Here is a 22,649-nt window from a genome sequence, read left to right as displayed (position 1 = left end):
TATATGTAAAACTTGTTTAAATTGTTTCCATAACAGTTAAAGGCAAAATCGTGAATGATGAAGCATACAATATCTTTCCATGTCAAGCTTTTAGTTAAAGCGTTGATGAAGGGACTTCATAAATGATCATGTGCTTTTAAAAAAAAAATTCAAAAAAATCATATCTTAGGAAAAAAATACTCTCAACATCATCTAATTCTATCTATCATCAAATAAAAACTAATTTAAAAAAAATTATTATATTAATTAAATTAAATGTTATTTGAAAGATTAAAAAAATATTAGTATTTAAATTAATTTTTATTATTAATAAATAATTTATAAATTGACATTTAATTAGCTAATAAGATTTAACTGTCAACTTTAAAATTTGAATAATTTAAGTTTTAGACAAACAACAAAACAAATATTTTTAATAAAACTCAAATAAATATGCCCAAATTGAATAAAATTCAAGTAAATAAGCCCAAATTAAAATCTAATTAAACCAAAAACTAAAGTTTTTGTATAATAAGTACTATATATTATAATATATATTTCTGCAATCCAAAAGACTCTTGAGCTGCTAGATAAGATTTCATTCCGGTCTGGTAAATCCCGGTCTTCCTGTACTAAGGATTTTGTCCAATATCTCAACCTTTTTATAGCACACTTTGCTTGTTTGAAAACAATTACAGCATGTACAATCCAAGAAAATCTCAACAAATATCATTGTAATTCACTAAAAAAAATTATGTCATTCTCAGTTAAAAAGATATTTTTGTTGAGATTCAAATGCAGTAGACTTACATAATGCTTGTTGTATTCTTATGAATTCACAACCAGCTATTAGACTAAACTTATCCATTATCCAACACATGGGTCTGGATGCCAATTTAGTGGCTGATAATCCGATTCACCTCAAGCATGAGTTTAGTTTGAACCACAAAAAATGACTACAATACCATTTTATAATTTTAGTGCAATTATTATTTTTAAAATCCTCTTAGGAACTAAAAATTAATTTTATATTGTAAAAAGTAAAATCATTCCATAGCTAAGAGAACTAAAACAGCTACCCTAGTGTCCCATTTCATTGGGAATAACTATCAATCTAAGAAATCGTTGTACAACTTGCCCTTAATCAATATAAGCAAACAAAGAACGTCTAATACATCAAAATGAAAATGCACACGTTAAGAAGCACAATTTTCCAGGTAACAACTTGTACAACTTTGATCAACACAGCTGATCAAATCGCCCACAGACTAAACATCATGTCAGGCAACTGCATTAAGAAGTGAATTAACTCAATTTTCCTTGCTAAAATCGTTATTATGATGAAAAATTAGTATGATTGATTAAGCCAAACAAATGGTGAGTTAACATACATGACATCCTTCACTCTATGTAAGCAAATGGAAGCACAGTACAGCATAATAACAATATAAACCACAAAATTAATGGGTAATTCGATTGAAATGTGCTCAAAAATCAAAATTCCACATTTCATAACAAAATTAAAACAACCATGTCCTCGTAACAATTACGATAATATAAAACAAGCCACAAATCTAGAACATGAAGGAACAAAAGGAGAAATTAATGTTGCCGCACTGAGTACCTTCATAGGTCTTGAACACTCAAACCTGGAAATGACATATTCACATTCACAATCATAATTCCAAAAAATTAAGTTAAAAATGCATGGTATTAGATTGTATGTAACTAACCGGGAGGGAGAGATTGCTTCAATTTATCGGCTTTCTCAGGGTCAAAGACACAAAGCGTGTACAAATACTTGGAGCATCGAATCTTGAACTTAACCACATCCCTGCTCCTCTTGATTTTCACCGACCTCGCATCCTTCCTCCGCGCCGTCAGAAGGAAATCCTTAATCTCGTGGATCTGCTTAGGCTGTAATGTCACACAAGGTCACACAAACAACATTATTCATCGGACTCCACACGAATAAACATCCTAAGTAGCAGAGAACAAGAAAACGAAATTGCAATTACCATTTTGACTTCGTCTTGCGAGTGGCGACGGCGAAGAAACACGGTTATTTGAGCGCCTCTTCAATATGTAGAGATCGGTGTTGCAGTACTACTTACGTAAACCCTAGAATATCAATCGGGTATTGGGTTTGGACTGAACCCCAAGCCCAAACCATTTGTAATTTATTTTTTCGCATCCATAGTTTCTTTCTTTACCTCCATCAAGTTTTCAATTTCGGAATTACCCTTGAATAAAAGGTGCAGAATTTTTGTTTTTTTTTTCATTTTTAAATTGTATAATTCGTATATCTTCCAAATTCTATAATTCAAATTTTAGAGTTTGGATAGTATTTTATAGGGGTTTGAATACAATTTTGTATTCCAACTTTTATATAGTTTATAAGATTTTCAAATTTTAATTTTTAAACCTAAAAGATACCTTTTGAGCTATAGAATTTTTGTAGTACAAAATTGTATGAATCCGAAAAAAGAATGAGAAGAAAGATGTCAATAAAAAAGATGGAAATAAAATAAAATTATTATTTCACGTATTAACTCCCATACAATATAAAAAAATGTCAATATATTCCTAATAAATGACTATTTTAAATTATATGATAAAAAATGTAGTAAATTATATATTTTGGAATCAAATTGGTTATGAAAGGTTGTGATAGGAATATGTTAGTCATTCTTTTATATCATGAAAGGGATAATTTTCATATAAATTAATTACAATTAAACTACTTATAATTATTAAATTTGTATAAATGTGTTTTAATAAACTAATATTTCTTTCAATAACATAAATTTAGTTAAAATATGTTCTTTAGTTCTAGAAAATTTTACAAATTTTGTATCTAGTTTTTAATAAATTTTCATTTTTTTATTTTGTATTATTTATAGATTTTACATTTGATCCCTAAAAACTATTTAGTTTACATTATTTACTAATGTTGTTATATTGACTCTATTAATTAATTTCTAAAAATACTTATTTAATTTTATATTTTTTTTATATTTTTTGGGTAATAGAATAAAACATGTGAATACAGACGAGGTAAAACAAAATTAAGAACAATTAAAAATAAGAAAATAAATAAAATTTATTAGGAACCAAATCTAAAATTAACTTTAGTTAATTTTGAAAAAGGACTGTCCGACCCAACAAAATAAAATTGACCCGCTGAAAACCTAATCAAATTTGGGCCTCTTTTTAGAACCTAATTTGACTCCATCTACAAAATATTCTTCCTGCACTTCGTCAATGTTCTTTCGGCACCCCATCAAATAAGGAAAATAATCAAAATACCTTATCTAATTCAGTCTCATTCTGAAAAGCTTTTTCTGAAATATATTTCAGGAAATTTATTTCCAAAAACACATTGTAAAATGTATTATCCACGTTTTTTAATACACTTGTAAATTCTAGAAAAAGATGTTAAGGAAGATTCTGAAAAAGTTAATCCATAAATTATTTTAAGAAAAGGGGTAAAATCGTCTTTTAGAATATTGATGGGATGCAAACTTTGATGGGGTGCAGCAAGAAATACCCAATAATAGAATCCACAAACACTTTCATTTTAACAATTCTAACCAGGATAACTTAATGGCTATGAAGAAGTATAATTGACGAATTAAGATTTTTTAAAAGTTAATAAAGGATATGGTAACATTCAAATTATAAATCCATAAATCTTATAAATCCCGTTGAATTTTTTAAAAGTTATAAATCCATAAATTTCTTTTAAATTTTTTTAATTTCTTATTATATAAATCCAATAAATTCAAATTACCAAATTTTAATTATAAAGGTATTTTAAAAAAATATTATAATTCATAAGATTTTACAAAATCTTTTATAATTTGCAAGACTTTTTTCTATTGTAAAGTGTTCTTTTAAAACCTCAACTAATTCTTTTTCCTATCTCAATGCATACTAGACAAACCAATAAGCTGTTACTTTGCTAGAAGAGTTCAAAAGAAGTTTAATAAAAAATTTTATAGATACTTGGATAAGAATCTTATTAAATCTTTGAAATTTCAAAATTTGGTTGTTTTTAAAACGAGTGCACACATTTAAAACTAAATTAAATCAAGAAACAACTAAAGAGATTAAGATTTCTATTTCTTGATCTAATTTACAAGTGTTGATCACATAATTTACACACACAAAAAAACTTTAAGAACAATTTTTAACTTATTTTAGACTCTTTCACATTAAGTAGGAATTGTTGATTAACCTGGTATGGAAAGAGTTTTTGTATTTCTGAATGAAAATAGAGCATCATGAAAAGTGTGAATCTTGTTTGATTAAACGAATTTTGAAGGAAATACATTTTAATGATGATCACAAAGTGTTTCAAGTACTAATATGCTTTACTAAAATTATATTAATATGGAAAGTTTTTGAAAAACGTTGAAGAGTGTTTGTAAAACAGAGATACATCTTGATTTTGATATTGAATGGATTTTTCAAAAATGTGTTTTGATAAATTGAATTTCATTTATAGGTTTAATTTACCTCAACAAATATAATTTGCACAAACTTAGAAAATATTTGAAAGTATATTTAAAATTGAAATTTTGGAATAAAAGATTTAAATAATTTTGAAAATTAACATATTATATATTATGTTTTAGTGATACCTCTGCCTTTAAATAATGATTATTATTTATTTATTCTAATATTCAAAACATGTCTAGAAGAATTTACAACACTTAAAGATGTGTAGGAAGATCAAATCAAAAGTTTACTCTTCAAACGTCTAATGGTAAAAGGATGAAGTGTAAAACGAGATTTGTGTAGTTTCAAAGAAATACTTCAAAGTTCAAATATATATGAGCAAAGACGGACTATAAAATGCAACAATGTGATATTAATTGATAAAGACGTGAAGAAAACATCAAACCTAAAGTTTTCTTATTAAGCGTCTAATGGGAACACAATGATGCTACACTACGAGATTTGTGCGAATGATGATTAAAGCAATATCAAGCTTCTATCAACAAAGATATAAAAGCAGAGAAATGATTCAAAGTACAATGAGTGATCAAGACACAGTAAAACTCCAATACCAGAATATTTCAACGTGTTAAAGCTTCAACGTTCAAATTTATACAGATAAATAAACTTTTTAAAAGGTTAAATATGTTATTAAGATGCACAAATTGCATCAAAGTCAAAGTTGCATTATAGAGTGTTGTCTACTACATGAAGAAATAACAACTATGCAAATTTGAACAAAATACTCAAGTTAATTGGAGTTAAAGCTTCTATTGCATAATTAGGAGATAATTATTCCATAATTAAGTGCAAATTTCATTCTTTACTAATTAGGACAAATTTGATATATTTAAGTGATTTGATTTGTATAGCTTTAATTACCTATTGTTTCTTGCTTTAATTATTTTTTTCCTTATTTAGGTTGTAAATAGTCTGTAAATTTATATTATAATCATATTTGTAAACACATCTCATAAATGCATTTCATCTATTTCTTTCAACATGGTATATCTGGGAGACTTTGCTTCTGTAATTTTTTTTTTTTTTTTCTGGATAGTCTTCATTGTTGTAATTATTTTTCTGGGTAGTCTTCATTGCTACAATTTTTTTTTCTGCGTAGCCTTCATTGCTACAACTGTTTTTTATTTCTTTGTTGACCACCACCTTGCATTGTTGACCACCGCTACCACCGTTGATCGCCACCAAAAAAAAATTTCGGCAAATTTTTTTTAACAAGACCACCACCAAATTTTTTTCCGATCTACAAAACCCAATCGATTTTGTCTCATTAATGCCAACTCTTACCGATATCGGATTGAAAAACAACCCCTCTTAGCCCCAACGATTTGGGGTGTTGCAAAGCAACTATTGTCTTGATGGACTGAACTACCTGCAATGGGTCTAGTTGGTTCGTGCTACCCTCAAGGGGAGAAAGAAATTGAATCACCTAGAAGGGAACCCTCCAACCAATATTGTTGGAGATCCCACATCGACTAGAGATGAGAGCCTTTCATAGTATATAAGTGGGTGCAAACCTCAACCCTATGAGTCGGTTTTATGGGGTTGAGTTAGGCTTAAAGTCCACTTCGTAACATGGTATCAGAGCCATTTCGAGCCTATCCTAGCGAGTATTTGTGTTGGGCCTATCGTGCCACCCGCTATCGGGCCGCTATCGGACCACCCATAATATATAGTCCCACGCACGAGCTTCTATCTATCACTCTCGGCGTGAGGGGGGTGTGTTGGAGATCCCACATCGACTAGAGATGAGAGCCTTTCATAGTATATAAGTGGGTGCAAACCTCAACCCTATGAGCCGGTTTTATGGGGTTGAGTTAGGCTTAAAGTCCACTTCGTAACAAATACCGATCCTAAATATGAAGACTGGGACGATGAAAACTCTCTTATTATGACTTGGTTATGGCATTCTATGACACCAGAGATCAGCCGAAATTCCTTTGTCAGACGTACTCTATGAAAAAGGATATTACAGCATGTTACGAGATAGAAAACAAGATCTTCAATACCAACCAAGGGAGCCTTTTAGTAACAAAGTACTATGGTATGTTGAATGGTTTGTGGATCAAATTAGATCAATATCACATATGACTCTATCACACCAACACAGTTTCGTGAAAATTTCTTTGTGGAATAAACTCTAAATTTGATCCAATTCATATTCAGATTGTGGGTAAGGAAAAACTCCCTTCTCTCTGAGAAGTTTTCACGTTGTACGAGGGGAAGAAACTCAAAGGTCAATATGTTGGATAGGGGCAACTTTGTTGATAGTTCAGCTCTGGCTACTGGCAAGGGCACTGTGAGAGGTCCATTCCCTTCATTTGGAAAGACTCCCACAAAGGCTAATTGTGATGATCGTTGGTGCAACTATTGTAAGAAGACGGGTCATACTAAGGAAAGGTGCTTCAAACTTCATGGAAAGGAGAAGGTCTTGGAACGTACCAGAGGATTCAAAGGTATCATACAAAGCCATGCTAATGAAGCATCGTTTGACTCTGAAAGTGAGGTAGCCCTACTTTTCCCTCAAGTAGCAGAGGAGGTCCCAAATATCAGTAAAAAAAAAGTTGGAATGTTTATGAGCTCTCATGAACTCTCTTAGTAAGACTTCTAGCTATTTTCTTTATCTTTTAATGTTTCTAGTATTGAGAATATATTAATTATAGACTCTAGTGCTACTGATCATATGACACCTCTTTCCTCTTATTTTTCATCCTTACAATGTTTTATCTAGTAACCAACATATTACTATTGCTAATGGTTCTAATACCCTCGTTACTAGTTGTGGTAACATCCACCTTTAACCTTCATTTCCTTTAAAAAATGTGTTTCATGTTCCCAAACTATCTAATAACATCTTGTTTATTCATAATATTACCCATGATTTAAATTGTGTAGTGATATTTTTTTCATTCCCATTGTGTTTTCCATAATCTTGCCACGGGGAGGACGATTGGAATTGCTAAAGAGCAGGGTAGGTTATATTACTTAGAGCATGCCAAAAGGACATGTATCCCTTGTCGAACATAGATCAACTTGTAGATAACATGATTGGGTATGAGCTTAACAACTTTTTATACTCGTGTTTAGGGTACAGTTTGATTAGAACGCATTTGTCAAATGAATAAAATATGACATTCACGATTAATGGACCCTCGCAAAAAATCATCCTCAACATCTCATAAAGGTCTTAAAGGTATGCCAAGACAACATGAGTTAAAACTCAAAAAATGTATTTTCAATGTGAAAGGTTTCCTTTACAAGTGTTATGTCTATGCAACGAGTTAAAATCATCATGAACCCACAAATACACATTTTATAGATAACTTTTTGGTAACAAAATTTCAAAATATTATTGAAAAATTGTTAAAAACAATATAAAATTGAAAAATCACAGTCTCGTCCCTCCTTAAAAGACCGGTCATTGTGTAAAATTGTTATCTTCATTTTTTTGTCAGCATTCTACCAGTGAAGTGGTAATAAATTGTAAGAACATATTAAAAAAAAATTAAGGTGAATTTTTCATTTTTAGTTAATCCACCCGGGATGTTAAAAATGGCAATGCACAGATTTGTATACGGCAAGTCACTGAAATTATTAGAGAAATTGAGAATTTGTTTATAACCTACCACAACATTTAATAGTTAGTTATTATGAATAATATTACTAACTTGCTTAAAACTTTCTGAAAACAGAGTCAATATGTGCAATATAGTCTTTCTCCTTTGCCTCCTCCCATCAGTTAAGTATGTATCTTTAACCAAAACTATACTTTGTAGGTGAAGATTTATTGAGTTAACTTTAGCTGTGGCAATTAGTAGTGATGGTGTCCCTCATAGTTAGGTAAGTGATTTGAAAGTTGCAATGAACCAACTACCATCATTAAGACACAAATTGTCAAGCTCTCATATAAAGGATACCTTAGTAGTGGCACAAAATTTGGATGCTTTTAGGTTTCAGATTCTAGATACCAAATACTTGTAAGTGGAGGAATAAACAAGTTTGAAATGGACAAATATACAGCTTTCAGCTTTGCCATTCATGAACCAAATCCATCACAATTAAAGTGAAAGGGTGCATCGCCAAAACCAAGAAGAATACAAAACAGGCCACTTTCACATTAATGGAAGCACAAAGTGATCTGTTCACCGTCCTTTTATGTTAAGAGAGACACATCACATGGTTTTGGTGTCCTCTTCATGTTTTAAGTGTCACATCAACCTTTCCCAAAATGTTTAGATGTCAAAACGATCAATAAGTCCAACACTGCAATTTCCTCTATCACCCACCACTTAATCTACATGTATGATAAGGTTTACCAATTGAAGTCTAATATTATCTTCAGTTGTGAAGTAAATTCTTGGTTAAATACATTATACATGCCCCCAATGATCTAGTACAAGTAAACAGTACAAGAAAAGTAACAATAATTATCCAGATAGGGATTGTGCTTCTAAAAGATCAAGTAATCAATATATTGTAGATAGCAAGTTGTCAAGATGCCATATAGTTACATGTTTAGCTTATAAGCGGTCCTAAGCATAAAAAGCATGAAAACAAAAACAAAAGGCTTACAAGTAGCCTATAAACTACAACTAGGTAGTACTTCCCACCACTGACAAAGGGTGGAGAAGGAGTAATAATACAAGTGAGAGAAGAGATTCATAGTATTAATTTATCATATCATTCAGTAGTTTAAAGAACCCACAGTTGTTATCCCAGTGCTTATACTTCTTGGGTCCTCATGGCCTGCATAGTCATCACACACGCCACTAGAGAGCCTCTGAATTGGGACTGAGTTAAGAAGCTCAAGGCCATTGTTGCCCATTTGCTGCACTTCCTGAGGGGAAAGTATCTTGATGCACCCTACACTATTTACAAATTCCCTGTTACACCAAAAGACCATGTATGAAATTAAATATGTGAGAAGAGAAACCTGGTGAATTGGTCATTTCATTTGCTTTACAAAAGCTAAAGAGAGAAATGAAATCCAGAATATACAAGCTACCACCACCACTTTAAGGATAAGAACAGATGGTAGACAATGAAGATTGTCTAAGCAGATATTCTGAAGTGCTATGGGATTTCATTTAGAAAGAAAAGAAACCAAGAATACTTACGGCCATGGGCCATCACCGAGGAGAAGAACATCATTCTCTTGGTCAACGAATACAAGCTGCCAGCCTGATCTCACAGGGTCCTCCAACTCACCTTCAAGGCCAAACATGCGAGCAAGCTCACCGCGTAGCTCATGGTAGTTGGTGAATTTTGTGATATCCAATGATCTTCCAAAGGACCCTGACTTGTAAACCTGTCAAAATTATGTATGCGGCATAAAAATCAAGACTATTAATTGGCCACTTTTATTGTGAATCACAAAAACATAGCAATGAGAAAAAAATAGAACATTTAATTTGAAAGAAAATACATCCACTGGAAAAGCTCACCTTCACAAAGGTTTTGATCGATGGGTTTCCTTGCCCTCCATTTTCTGGGGTTTGCAGGAAGCCCGCTTCACCAATATTGTGTGTCATTCCAGGATTCATTGAAGAATCAGTGCCTGTGGTGTTCAGGTAATTAGATGATTGAAAAGGTATAGTTGGTGGGCCGCTGTTACTGCTAACTCCCTTGAGGCTTGACAACCCATTATGCATTAGCAGTGATGAGGGCTCTATATTTACTCCAAACAAAAGATGATTTTGCGGATCAGTGCTTCCTTCTATAGCACACTCCCTACTAGGAAAGGGTGGCAATGTAATTGCATTTTGAGCCATGGTACTCTGTGGTTGCCCTAACTGCTCCACTTGAGGCAGAACACATTGAGATGCCCCAGAAGAAAAGAGAGGATCCACTGCAACACGTTTGGAGGGTGGCCATGCAGTTGAAGGTTGAACAGGAACCCAAGAGGTTCTAGGAAGATTGAGAAGGTGAGATGTTTCATCCTGGGAAAATGAACCCAAAATACTATGCAGGGGAGAAACAATAGCATTAGTCACAGGGTTTCCGTTTGAATCAGAAAAACTCTGCTGATGTCCCAGTGAAGAGATAGCTTGCATGGGTGGCGATTGAGATTGAGGTGCTGAAACAAACTGAGACATCGTAGAGACAGCATTTGAAATCTGCTGATGATCAACCACTTGTTGCTGCTGCAGTTGCTGTTGTTGCTGCTGTGGTTGTTGTGATTGTTGCTGCTGTTGTTGCTGCTGTAGAAGATGATGCTGATTCTGATTATTGAATGAATGCTGATGCTGCAAATGCTGCTGAAAATGAGTTTGAGCCTGAGATTGAGATGGATGAGGTATTTCTTGACTATTTGGAAAAGACTGCTGAGATTGAGACTGCTGCAAGATTTGAGTCTGCACTAAGGGAGAACTCCTATTCAGGAAGTTCTGTGGTTGCTGAAATTGAAGTAAGGAAGTAGGATGTTGTTTAGAAGGATCTGAAGTCCACATATCCTGAAGTGCAGCGGCAGCCATAGCTTGGTACACGTCTGTTTGATAATTCATCATTGAGGGATCAAGCCTTGGCTGCATCCAAGGACTAACACCAACCCCCGGAAAATTAAGAGATGGAAGACCTCTCTCAGTGTCTCGAAGCCACATCAGTGAAGAATTTATACCAAAATCATCATCCTTCATGCCTGCTACGATCCATAGGGGAGAGTCAATACGTTGATGCATAAATGAAATTGACTTAGAAATGTAAAACTGCTTTTTAAGTTGAACATAGATCAGGTCATCACATAGTTCATTAATATTTTCAGCTCAAATTTAGCAAGCATACCATGGAAAGAAGGCAGTCCTGGAGGCCATGGTCTCTTGAGTCTGAGGGGAAATGGAGAAGGATACATTGGAAATGTTGTTAATGGCTCAATTTCCCATAGAGACACCCGGGGTTGCCTCTCTCCTGCTGTGGATTCATCCCAGCCAACCTGCATCTCAAGTCAAAACCATTTTTAAAATCCTTCCTCAACCCTTAATGAGACAGAAACTGTTTCCTAAGCAAGATATTATTAATCTTTCTAATATAACTATATCACATAAATGAGATATCTCAAATTTAAACCTTGACTGAGCGCCAATGGGAATTTGGCCACCGAACAGAATCCAGGTCACTAATGCCAGTTATTGTGCCCATGTATCTGCATGAACATATAGATACATATACAAATTAGTGGTACAAACATATGAACACCAACTCTACGAACTGACTGACCATATCAATGTCAATCAGAATTTATTTTAACAACTTTATACATAATACAGTATTATTGAGGGTCAAAATAATCATTCATTTCATTTGTATTCATGTTTCCATTTCATCTCATTGTAACAAATTATAGACCATCAGTGAAAAAAATAAAAAGAAGGCCAAGTGATGCCAAAGCAATTGATTTACACCATCTCTAGATAAATGAATTAAAAATGTGTCCGCTGCATTTGATTCAAGTGTCAATAAAAAATCATACTTTATAACGCCATTCACCTATATTTCATGTCATTGGAAACAATATATGAATTTCAACTTATTTTAGAGAAAATCTTATGCACATAGCAACAGTTAGAATAAAGCTCCACATTAATTCTTTATCAGAATAAGCACATAATGAAATTCATTAATCTAATATTTACGACATAAATGCAGTGACCAGATTAATGTTTTCTATAGCTCCCAGCCTTGTAGAATATTTGGCTCCCCAATTATATGTATACAAAAGTATGAGCAACTAAAAGCTCATCAAAAGAGAAAATCATAGTCATCATTCAAAACAAGCCAAGAATTACAAATACAGGTTGCAGCTTATGCGTATTGAAAATTTTCAAATTTAAACCCTATATGATTTCTTAAATCATATTGAATACTGGCCTCCATTACCAGAATGTAGAAAATAAGAAATCAAAGCATTTCCACTATCATTTTCAATGAGTTATAAAAACATACCGACGAACACCGGATTCCTCTGTTTCAAACAGCATCCTGAAGCGCATGCCGACTGAAACTCGAGTATGGTATACAGCTTTAACATACTTTGCTAAAGGTATGACAAATTCTGATGGGCTAGCTCTGAATTCAAAAGAAAAAAATTGTCAATTTAAGTAAATATATCACAACATGAAAGTCTACAAATGTATGGCAGTTGTACCGTGGGTTATAAAAGATGGTGAAACGACTATTAGTCGCAGCTGCATGAGCTGCTGCAGCAAGAAGCCCCAAGTGCATGCTATCACTTGACAAGACTGATGACGGCATCACAGGTTGAGGACGATTAGCACGCCGAATGCCAAGAAGCAATTGATTCTTTTCATTCCTGTTGAAGAAAATACACTTTAATTAGACCAATTGTTAGATAATTAATAATAAAAGTAACCATGCTCAACATAGTATCATTCAAGTCTGGATAAAAAAGCAAATGGCTGGAAGAAATAAGAAGCAACAACTCCCATAAAGCCTGAATCATCACAATAATCAGGAAGACCATACGTCAATGGAAACCCAATTAAGGATCCCTGGGTCAAAATAGAAACTGATTAAATATTACAACACATGAAACATGTTATTAGGATATAAGTTAAGGAGAACAGAAATTAGTTAAGATAGTTAGAATATTAAGTTAGTTACTCGAGGTATTAGTTAGATATAAATAGGAGAAGGAAGAGAGGAGAGAAAAGGATGTTAATTTTGTAGATTGGGATTAGCTCTTTCTGAAGGCAAAACCCTTCAATGATAGATTGCTCTCTTGTTTCTTGTTCTATTCAATAAAAAAAAAAATTCTTTTCTTTATGTTTTCAATTCTTGGTTCCTAACAAATTGGTTTGGCCTGCCAGATCTTCGAGGGAGAGCCAGTGTTAGAGATGGAGGAAGCACAAATTTGGGTCACATGGAAGCTGCCAGCCTTTGTGGGGCCAGATCCAATTGGTTGGATTGCAAGGGCTGAAAAAATCTTTGACGTGCAAGATATTCATTCATTTGATAAGATGCATTGTATTCATGAGCATGGATGGCATGGTAATGCTTTGGTTCTATGATTGGTGTCAAGACAACCCAGATTCAGATTGAGAAGCATTTTCCACAGATTTGATGAAAAGATTCAAAGATAGCTATTGCAGCCACATTTTTGAAAGATTGACTGCCATGAAGCACAAGAGCAAACTGAGATGGAATCTTGCAGCAAAGAAATGGAGACTTCTCCAATGTCCTTGAAAGAGAGAACCAACCATTTAGAGCTCAAACCATTGCTGCACAAGATGTTGAGCAAGACAAAAAATAGCATTGAGGGAAGTGGGTCAAAATGCATTGAAGCAGAGGCAAGTTCTAGGACAAGAAAGGTGGAACTACCCACCATTGATGGAAGTATATAGAAGGGGAAACTGATTCAAAGAGTAGCAGTTTTAAGTGTGATGGTAATCCATTGCCATTCTTGAAATCAGAAGGTAGAAGTAAAGAAGGTTCAGTAATCAAGAATCACACCCTTTGTAGAGCATGAGAAACCACAAATGAAATGAGATTAGCAAGAGAAACAAAGATTAAATGGAGGAAGAAGTGAATGCATCAATAAATAGAGTGAAAATTATGGGCTGTACAGATCAGTTTCTTGATAACCCAATTGTATAGTCAACCGATAAGGAAGTTGAAGAGGGGAACCAAGCATCATTTTTTTACCAAATTCAGATTTCCATAATATGGATCAGTAAGTTGTTGGACCCAGATTTGATAATGAAGGTGGTTGGAACATCAATGGCATTGGAAGATTGAAATTTCAACTTACTGGGCAAGCATAAACTTCACTGCATCTATGGATGACAGCTTGGTAATGGAGTCAAAGCAGAAGGCAGGTTCAGAGGCTGTTATACAAAATCCACCCTCATCCCCACCACAACCCAAACCTTGAATTTGCTAGCAGTTGCCAGTGGGTTTCCCTCCTATGGCAGGAAAGTATCACAATGCTTTCAGGAAGGGCAGACGAAGATCATGGTGATGAAGATGAGCCATGGGATAAAGCTTATTTTAGGAGGAGCATATTGTTAGGATATAAGGAAAAGAAAAATTAGTTAAGAATTATAATATTAATGAGTTAGTTAGTTGAGGTGTTCGTTAGATATATAAATAGGGGAAGAAGGAGACGAGAAAAGGATGTTAATTTTGTAGATTGAAGCTCTTTGTGAAGGGAAAAGCCTTGGAGGAGAGAGTGCTCTCCTATTGTTCTTATCATTCTATTCAATAAAAATCTTTCTTTTTCTTTCTCTCTTTATTTCTTAGTTCCTAACACACATCAATAAAAAGATTTTCCTATATTCTTTTGAATGGCCAAATGACATACAAATCATATGGCTTGGTTCAAGGAGACAAATTAACCAACCGAATATTACTGCCAAAGGCCATTTCAACACACATGATAAAAAATTTGGAACGAGAGGAGCAATAAATTACTTACCAGATAAACAGAACTGAATCGCCAGCAACAAGTCTTTTAGCACTCACAAAGACACTCCATCCAGTTGTAAGTAGATGCCTTTTGGGCTGACCTGCAGAAAAAAAAAACACCAAATTCAAACATTACAAATGGAAAGAGCACTTACTTTCAGCATCAGGCAAGAAACATACAACAGAAACCCTATCCCACTAAGAAACATACTGAAGTAAAAATTTATTAATTATTTAAAGAAAAAATAACTCCTACATTTGCAATGAAAAAGACGCAAGGCAAATCAGATTTTACAACCCACCTCGGAAGATATGTCTGAATTTCCATTCGTTACCATGCAAATCCCTTGCAATTAACTCTTGAGCAGGAGGCTGTTGTGAAAAGTCCTGTAGGTCAAAATTACAAAGTTAAGAAATCCAGAGATTTTATGGACAAGTTAAAAGTTTTAGAGCATAATGCTATAATATTTTACCAAAGGAGGAAAAACTTTTTCAGCTGCCCTACGAGGAACAGAAAATCCCCCATGAGTGCTGGTGTCACTGGCAGTCAGAATTTTGCAAAAGTAGTTTGTTGGCTGTTTACTTGGAGTGCCCAACTCTGCTGGAAGGTATGCCTCTTTCTGCTCTTGCTGAACACACGGCCATAGTCAAAAGATTGTATTAGAATCTAAACATAAAACCCACACAATAAGTTATCAGTTAAGAAAGAGAATCATACAGGACTCAGAGGTTGTAAAGTCATCTGTGCATATACTTCATCAGTCTCGGTATCTGCCTGAATACAAAAGAAATGAACAAAAGTTAAAAGAAAAAGAGAGTGCAGAAATCAGCATTGGGAGAATTTTAAAACAAGGAAACCAAGATAAATAAGATTATTACTGTAAAAAGAACAAATAAATAAATAAGCCTTACATGCATAGTCACATTATGAAGTTGACAAATAAGCTGTGGTGGTAAGCTTGGATAATTGGGTATATGGCCATCCACTTCCCTGTTGGTAGACACAGCAACCTAAGCAGAAAAATTCCGATACTGGTTATGCGTGTAGCTTATGCAGAAAAAGAACATAGCTGTTATAAAATGTAAAAGGTTCAGGTGCTGATAGTCTCAGGGTAGTTGGTGAAGATATTATATTTCTAATTTCTAAGAGCTAATTCATTAAACTGCAACAGTTTAAGACTAAAGAATTATTCTCAAGAGTGAGTTAAGCATTAGTATACAAAAGAGTTACTATAGTGAAAGACTAAAGCCAGTTTTGTTATGAAAGTGTAGAAGTAACCCAGCCCTTAGATTAGCAGCCCACAGGGTCATATGGACCAAAGAGACAAGGCAAAAGAACCAATTTGAGTCACAATTTAGAAGACAAGCAACCAAAACCGCATCTTCATGTCCACGGGCAGAAGATTCGTTTTATTACTTTAACATACCATAGTAACAGAAAATCCAGATAACACCCATAAGGATTTCTCTGTGCATGCTATAATCCAACTCACCTGTTCACTGTGACCTTGTGGAAAATATACTACACGGCTTCCAACAGCTGGTAAAGAAACAAGTGGACCAGCACATGCATGCCAAAGTTCTGAATCTAGTACTCGCTTTTCTCCTGCAAAAAACCCATCCCAATGTCATGAATATGGCAGTTAAAGCTCATTACTGCCCCCTAAATGCCTCAAAGGACAAAATGGATTTTGGCACGTTGTTGACAGAGCCAAGATCTCAAAATATCAAACGAAAACCGAATCCCTTCTCTGATCTCTTAGCTACATCAGAAAGAAGATAAACTGTAGCTACAAGGGAGAAATTCTCCAAATCACCACCTCAAAAAAATCAAGGGAGTCCCGCCACCATGTTAGACATAAAACTGTATGTATTGAGCACAAATTCCACAGGAACCGGGAAGAAACAACTAGCTCCCCAAAAATAGAAATGGAGAATACAAGGAGAGAGGAAATGGAAGAAAAACATAATACAACAAAGACCATAAAACGTACCTTCCTGGGGTGGAGTACTAAAACCTGCTGATGAAAGTTTCATTTCAGTAAAGTTTCAGCAATTTCAAACCTTGACCCAGTCCCAAAATCAATGATTTTAAGCACACTTTTAAATAGACCAATTTAGGAGCTATAAAATTCCTACAACCTTCACCCAGAACCAAATAACAATCCCTTTTTTCTCTTCTTTCTTACTCCACAATATCATTCTTCTTTTACCTTTACTACTTCACCAACCAAAACAAATTTGAATCTAAACAAAACTCAACCACCCAAAATACAAAATTCCTTCAACCATCAAAGAGACATGCTAATAAACTCTGAAATCCCCACAGTTTCAACTCTCATCCAATACCAGTCTCACTACAATACGCACTTATTCTACTCCTACCCTTCATTCGCTACCAATCCTCTTCAACCCCCACAACCCCAAGTTCCAATCTTCAACCAAACACTTCATCCTACAAAGCTTGAAGCACCAACAGCAAGTAACCCACCAGTATCCTTTTTTCTTCTCTTTTTATATCACCAATAAAATTGACAACAACTCAAAAAACCAAGCACAGCCCAGAAACCATACAAGAAAAGAAACTCCAAAAACAAACAGATCTCAGTTAAAGAAGCTACAAATCCAAAAGGGTAACGGATCTCGGGCAAAGCCAGAAAAAAAAACACAAAATGAACTCTGAATCAACACACCACGCTCCCTACAGAATATAAAAAACTGAAACAAACTTGCAACTGAAAACGACCACAGTTACAAGCGTAGGTAGTCCTTTTTCACACGGAGCAGACAAGAAAACAGTGTGTAACACACCTCCTTTTAGAGATTAAAAAAAGAAAAAAAAAAAACGGGTCGGGTTGTGTTTTTCCAAGTTGATGGAAAATGGGTAGCAATTTCGGCGCAGGGACTCTGGTCGTGCTGTTACTGTTATTTTTCTCTTTCTATGCTGCTTGAAAGAATGAAGACAGAAGCGCCATTGTTTTTGGGTGTTTTTTAAGGAGGAGAAAGAGAGTGTGTTTCTATGTCAGATGATTTATCTTTTGTAGGGAGAGAAAAGGGAGAGGAGAAGGTTTCACAGTTGATAGCATTTTGCTTTATAAATATTTATACATTATTTCTTTATATCTAGTCTAAGTATTTATGTACACATGTGAATGTGATATGACATTCTTTTTTTGTGTTAAAAAAATTAATGTGAAAATACATCAGGATTACCTTCACTGTTCCTTACTACAGCTGCCCTCTTGTAATTATTTTCCCTTTTTAATGTGAAAATGACAGTTAATAATTTCTACAATTAATAACTTTTAATGTAAATAAGTCATTTTTAGTCTTAAAAGTACTTTTTAACTTTTTTAAAATTATATTTTAATAATATAATTTTTTAAAAACTAATAGTCATTTAGTTTTACTTTTAATGCATAAAAAGCTTTTATTGCTGTAAAACTAAACTAACCCTTTAATTTCTCAGGTCAAAACATTTAAGTATGTGTTTACTTCATTTACAGCAGTAAACATGTTACAGCAGTGAAGGTGAAGAACACTGTATAATGTTGGGTCTGGTGCAGTGGAAACAAAAAGAAATTATTAGTTATATTAGTATTATTTATATGATGGTCTTGATGTTAATATTAATTATGAAGGAAGAAGAAAAGTAGGGCTGATTTAACATGCATGGAAGGTAGGATAAGGAGTAGTAGCAATAGCATGTTGAGGATCTTGGAGCATCATTGGAAAGCAACTTATTGGAGAAGCACTTATGCAAAGGTGGAATTGATCAGCTTGCAGATGTATGCAGTGATTTTAGTTTTGTCAATACAATTATCTGCTCCAACTCTGAGACTTTACCTAAACTCTCCATCCATGCCCAATAGGCAATAGGTAATAGGCAACAAAGTCAAAAAGTGTCAAAAGGCCTTTTATCTTACACCAAAATAATCATTTCTGCAGCATCATGCAACACATGATGGTAAAAACTGAAAAAATACTGCAAGTAAAATGGGGGCAAAACTATGAAAGACAGAATCTATTATCATGTTACTTTTTCTTTTCTTTTCTGCTGTTAACTGTTGTGTTGATCTGGCAGGAAGAGATATTGGTTTTTTAACAGAGTCTGATAAGTGTATAGTAATATATTTTCAAACCTTTTTTTAAGTGGAGAAATTAGATTATTTTAAAAATAGTTTTAAATTTTTGTATCTTAAACTTTTATTTTATTTTTAGTTAAAGATTAAAGGTGAGCTCATTTTTAAAACATTAAATTCAAAAAATAAAACTTAAGAATAAAGAATGACCCTTAAAATTACTTTTAAAATAACTTGATATATTTTAAGAATGTTAAAATTTACTAAAGATTATAAGATCTATAGATTATACTTTTTTTTTAAATAAGTTACAGATTTATAGTGTTAAACAGTATGACTCTATTTTCTGTTTAGTAGAGAATGGTTAAAAAAATTAAGATTAAAATGGTAAGTTATAATTTAAGTATATAAAATAGAATTTTAATTATTTCTTTTAAAGGTTAAATTTGAAGTTATGTATACGAATATAAAATAAAATTTCAAAAAATTTAGTTATTTCTTTTTTAAATATTATCATCTTTTGAAAAAAAAACTTTTTTTAGCTTTTTGAGAGCTATTTTTTTTAAAGCAGATTATATTAGTGTGATGGTGATTAAGAGAAGATAAATTATAAAAATTTTACTTTATAAACCCTCTATCTTTATTTTTTTTATATAAAAGTTTTCATGTTACGCATTACTATGCAACTTGACATCTCAGGTAGGCTGACACCTCATGCAACAACAATTATATGTCATCACATGAAAAAAAATGTTATTAAAAAAAAGAAAAAAGAAAGAAAATACAAAAATATGGGGAGATTAGATCAAAACTCATATGCTAACAAAAACGATACATAAGTAGACTATACCTATTCATAAAGAATTCTAAGAACAAACTAGATGGAAGTCTATTATACCAATGAAATGGTTCTCTATGAATAAATCCTAAATTAGCCAACTTATCAGCACATGCATTTCCTTCACGAAAAATATGAGTAACCCTAAACCTGATTTTCTCACAATAATTAAGACAAGTATTTCATCGATTACGAAACATCCATGGAACATTAGTCCTAGTAGTAAACGCAATACAAACCAAGGCAGAATCACATTCAAGCCAAACATTAGTAAGTCCCATCTTTTTAGCTTCCTCCATAGCATGTATAACTCCATAAAACTCAACAATCATAACAGTTTGAACTTCAAGAAATGCAGAGAAAGCACCAATAAACTCCTTTATACGCCCACGGAAAATACCTCCACAAGTAGCAAGACCAGGATACCCCCTAGCAGCCCCATCAGTGTTAATTTTAACCCAACCTGGTGAAGGAAACTCTCATATAACAGGAAGAGGACGAAGAACTTTACCACTACAAGTATTAATATCAAAAAAATTAATCACGTTGAAATCCAACATATCATTCTTCATTGAAGTTTTAGACGAATTTCCCACTAGGCAAGTTAAGTCTTTAATTACCGAAATAGCCATAATCTTATCCTGAAATCTAGCATAATTCCTCATACGCCATATCATCCAAATAGAAAAAATTATCACAGTAAGCTTAATCAATTTAACCAAATGACTACCATCACTCTTAATAAAGAGAAAGAAGATAATCCTTATTAGAAAAATGAGAAGTAAGAAAAATCTGTCGAACCCAACTCCAAATATGCAAAGCATTAGAACATTCAAAAATAAATGTTGGATAGATTTCTCATGCTTTTCACAAAGCGTACACATAAAACATATATGCAAACCTTTATTCTGAATATATTGATTTGTACCATGAAAAACTTTCCAGAGTACTGAGTTTTGGAAGCCGGAATAGATGAAGACCAAATGAATTTACCCCAACCACATGGAACTCTTGGTTCCAAGAAAAAAGTCCTAGTCGATTTAAGAGAGAAACGACCAAACTCATATAGAATCCAATTAGGAATATCTTGTTCCTCCCTAACCATGATATGATTAAAAAAATGAGACATCTGTTGTAAAGACAAGCGAATATTCCAATCACAACTTGTCCAAAATTGAAAGATTGTATCCGGAATGCTAGCACCATTAGATAACCCCGTAATATTTGCTAAAGAAGTAGTAGAACACCATTTATCATTCCAGAAATTAATAAAAGTACATGTACCAATAGTGTAAGAAGTATAATCAAGTATAGTAGAAGATCCAGAATGTTTCTCCTTGACAGTTGCCTTCTATAGGGTTTTCTATCACTGATAGTTGTCGTTTTGTTGTCAAATTAATATAATTCTAGTGTAGATTTGTCTAACACTAGAGAGATGATAGTATAATTGTGGTCAGATGACCCTAAGTTTTCTCCCAATGAATCCAATAATGAAATTAACAGATCGGTGTTTAGAATCTATCTGCAATAATAAGAGTTAATAATAACAATAATAATAAAAATGGGATTGAGATAGTTATGCAGGAAATATAAAAGAGATTTGAAACAACAAATAAAAAGCGGTAGATCCCCAAGTTCTTCCACCATTGAATTCTTCACAGATTCTCTAAAGATTAATCTTTTCTCAATCCTCCAACAGATTTAAACCAGATTGAACATGCGCCAATTTAATTCAATTGAAACTCACCAGTAAAAACATGTGTCTACTGGTTTAATCAATACCCACTTTGTTCCATGTGTATACTCCATGAGAATGCTTACCTCCTCTCTCTTGAATCATGCGCCCAAGAAATTAATTAGAACAATGTGAACTAACATAGAAACCAAAGTTTAAGATAAGGAAGACTCTCAATCAAGCGTTCAAGTACAACTTCTCACAAAAACCAGTTTTCCAAGAGATTGGACTATTAAAACAACCGCTATAGAGAATTAAAAATCGAAACTTTTATTGAGCAAAACCTCAAAACTCAATGGGGAATTTCAAAAGAATTAACCAAAAAGGTTTAGGCTTCCATGCGGAGGCAAAACAAAAGAATTACTAAGAAGAAAATAAACTAAGAAAACCCTATGAAGCTCCTCCTTTTCTCTTTGATGCTTGTGTCCTTTTATAGGCTTTTATGCTCCAAGGATCTTGGGAAAATATTGTAGTTTATATTTTGTTAACATTTTCCAAGTTTCCAACTTTCCAGAATTCTTGTATTTTGCAAAAGATTTGCTTCCAATTCTGTTTCTGAGATATTGTAGATTTTATTTTCTCTTTCTTCTCCTCAGAATTTGTTTCCTGTTTTGGTTTGAACTTTTGCATATTTGGCTCATTCACAAAGGTAGTTGCTTCCTCCGGATAATTTACTCTAAAAACACAAAGTTAACTATAATAATAGTTAAAGCCCAAATAAACCCAATTATATGAATCTAAATTAAAACAATGGATTTAATTATTATTATAGTTCAATAATCCATGATTAAAGCTATTGAGTGTGAATAAATATGTGCTCATCAATCACCTTCTATTCTTCCAATAATCTCTAGGGTTATGTCTCACGCCTCATATTTAACCTAGTTGGGCTTGGGCTATGTGACTTATGGCCTGGGCGAGCTACAACTTGCTTGGGCGAGTTGGACGAGAAAAAGCCCAACTTCTCTGGAGTGATCTCGCCTGGGTGAGATTGGGCTTGCTTGGACGAGTTCCTCTGGAGTGGTTTGGCTTAGGCGAGTTGTAAAGGCAAGTTTTGAGCATTCCAACCTTCCCT

General features: G+C 33.5%; 2 protein-coding genes across 3 annotated transcripts; both read right to left on the bottom strand.

Moving 5' to 3' along the window:
- Nucleotides 1-1,427: 1,427 nt before the first annotated feature.
- LOC137811592 (large ribosomal subunit protein eL38z/eL38y) lies at nt 1,428-2,136 on the bottom strand. Its single transcript, XM_068613387.2, has 3 exons — nt 1,998-2,136; nt 1,713-1,896; nt 1,428-1,628 (listed from the first exon to the last, which is right to left on the bottom strand). The coding sequence occupies exons 1-3, from the start codon at nt 1,998-2,000 to the stop codon at nt 1,606-1,608; spliced, it is 210 nt and encodes a 69-aa protein (XP_068469488.2). The 5' UTR covers nt 2,001-2,136; the 3' UTR covers nt 1,428-1,605.
- Nucleotides 2,137-8,942: 6,806 nt separating this feature from the next.
- Nucleotides 8,943-18,030, bottom strand: LOC137811590 (auxin response factor 6). 2 transcript variants are annotated; one of them, XM_068613383.1, is made up of 14 exons: nt 16,914-18,030; nt 16,413-16,525; nt 15,832-15,930; nt 15,638-15,694; nt 15,393-15,548; nt 15,222-15,306; nt 14,930-15,020; nt 12,641-12,805; nt 12,439-12,561; nt 11,563-11,638; nt 11,281-11,428; nt 9,945-11,140; nt 9,618-9,808; nt 8,943-9,383 (listed from the first exon to the last, which is right to left on the bottom strand). In XM_068613383.1, exons 1-14 carry the CDS (start codon nt 16,954-16,956, stop codon nt 9,185-9,187), a joined length of 2,742 nt encoding a protein of 913 aa, XP_068469484.1. In that variant the 5' UTR covers nt 16,957-18,030; the 3' UTR covers nt 8,943-9,184. The 2 variants fall into 2 exon arrangements, with proteins under 2 accessions (XP_068469484.1, XP_068469485.1); XM_068613384.1 differs by having other exon boundaries at nt 9,945-11,137; nt 16,914-18,027.
- Nucleotides 18,031-22,649: the final 4,619 nt, after the last annotated feature.

The sequence above is a fragment of the Phaseolus vulgaris genome, chromosome 2, assembly GCF_051622355.1.
Source record: "Phaseolus vulgaris cultivar YP4 chromosome 2, ASM5162235v1, whole genome shotgun sequence".
Taxonomy (NCBI): Eukaryota; Viridiplantae; Streptophyta; class Magnoliopsida; order Fabales; family Fabaceae; genus Phaseolus; species Phaseolus vulgaris.
Note: the sequence above shows the minus strand (reverse complement) of the source record. Positions and strands in the feature narration are given on the sequence as shown.

What these genes read in the sequence shown, in the direction of transcription:
- LOC137811592 (XM_068613387.2), bottom strand. An exon ending in GAAGCAATCTCTCCCTCCCG is followed by an intron (nt 1,629 to 1,712) that starts GTTAGTTACATA and finishes TGTCATTTCCAG; the next exon opens with GTTTGAGTGTTCAAGACCTA.
- LOC137811590 (XM_068613383.1), bottom strand. Translation starts at nt 16,956, where the DNA reads ATGAAACTTTCATCAGCAGGTTTTAGTACTCCACCCCAGGAAG. An exon ending in GATTCAGTTCTGTTTATCTG is followed by an intron (nt 12,806 to 14,929) that starts GTAAGTAATTTA and finishes TTTCTTCAACAG; the next exon opens with GAATGAAAAGAATCAATTGC. An exon ending in CTCGGTGATGGCCCATGGCC is followed by an intron (nt 9,384 to 9,617) that starts GTAAGTATTCTT and finishes TTGGTGTAACAG; the next exon opens with GGAATTTGTAAATAGTGTAG.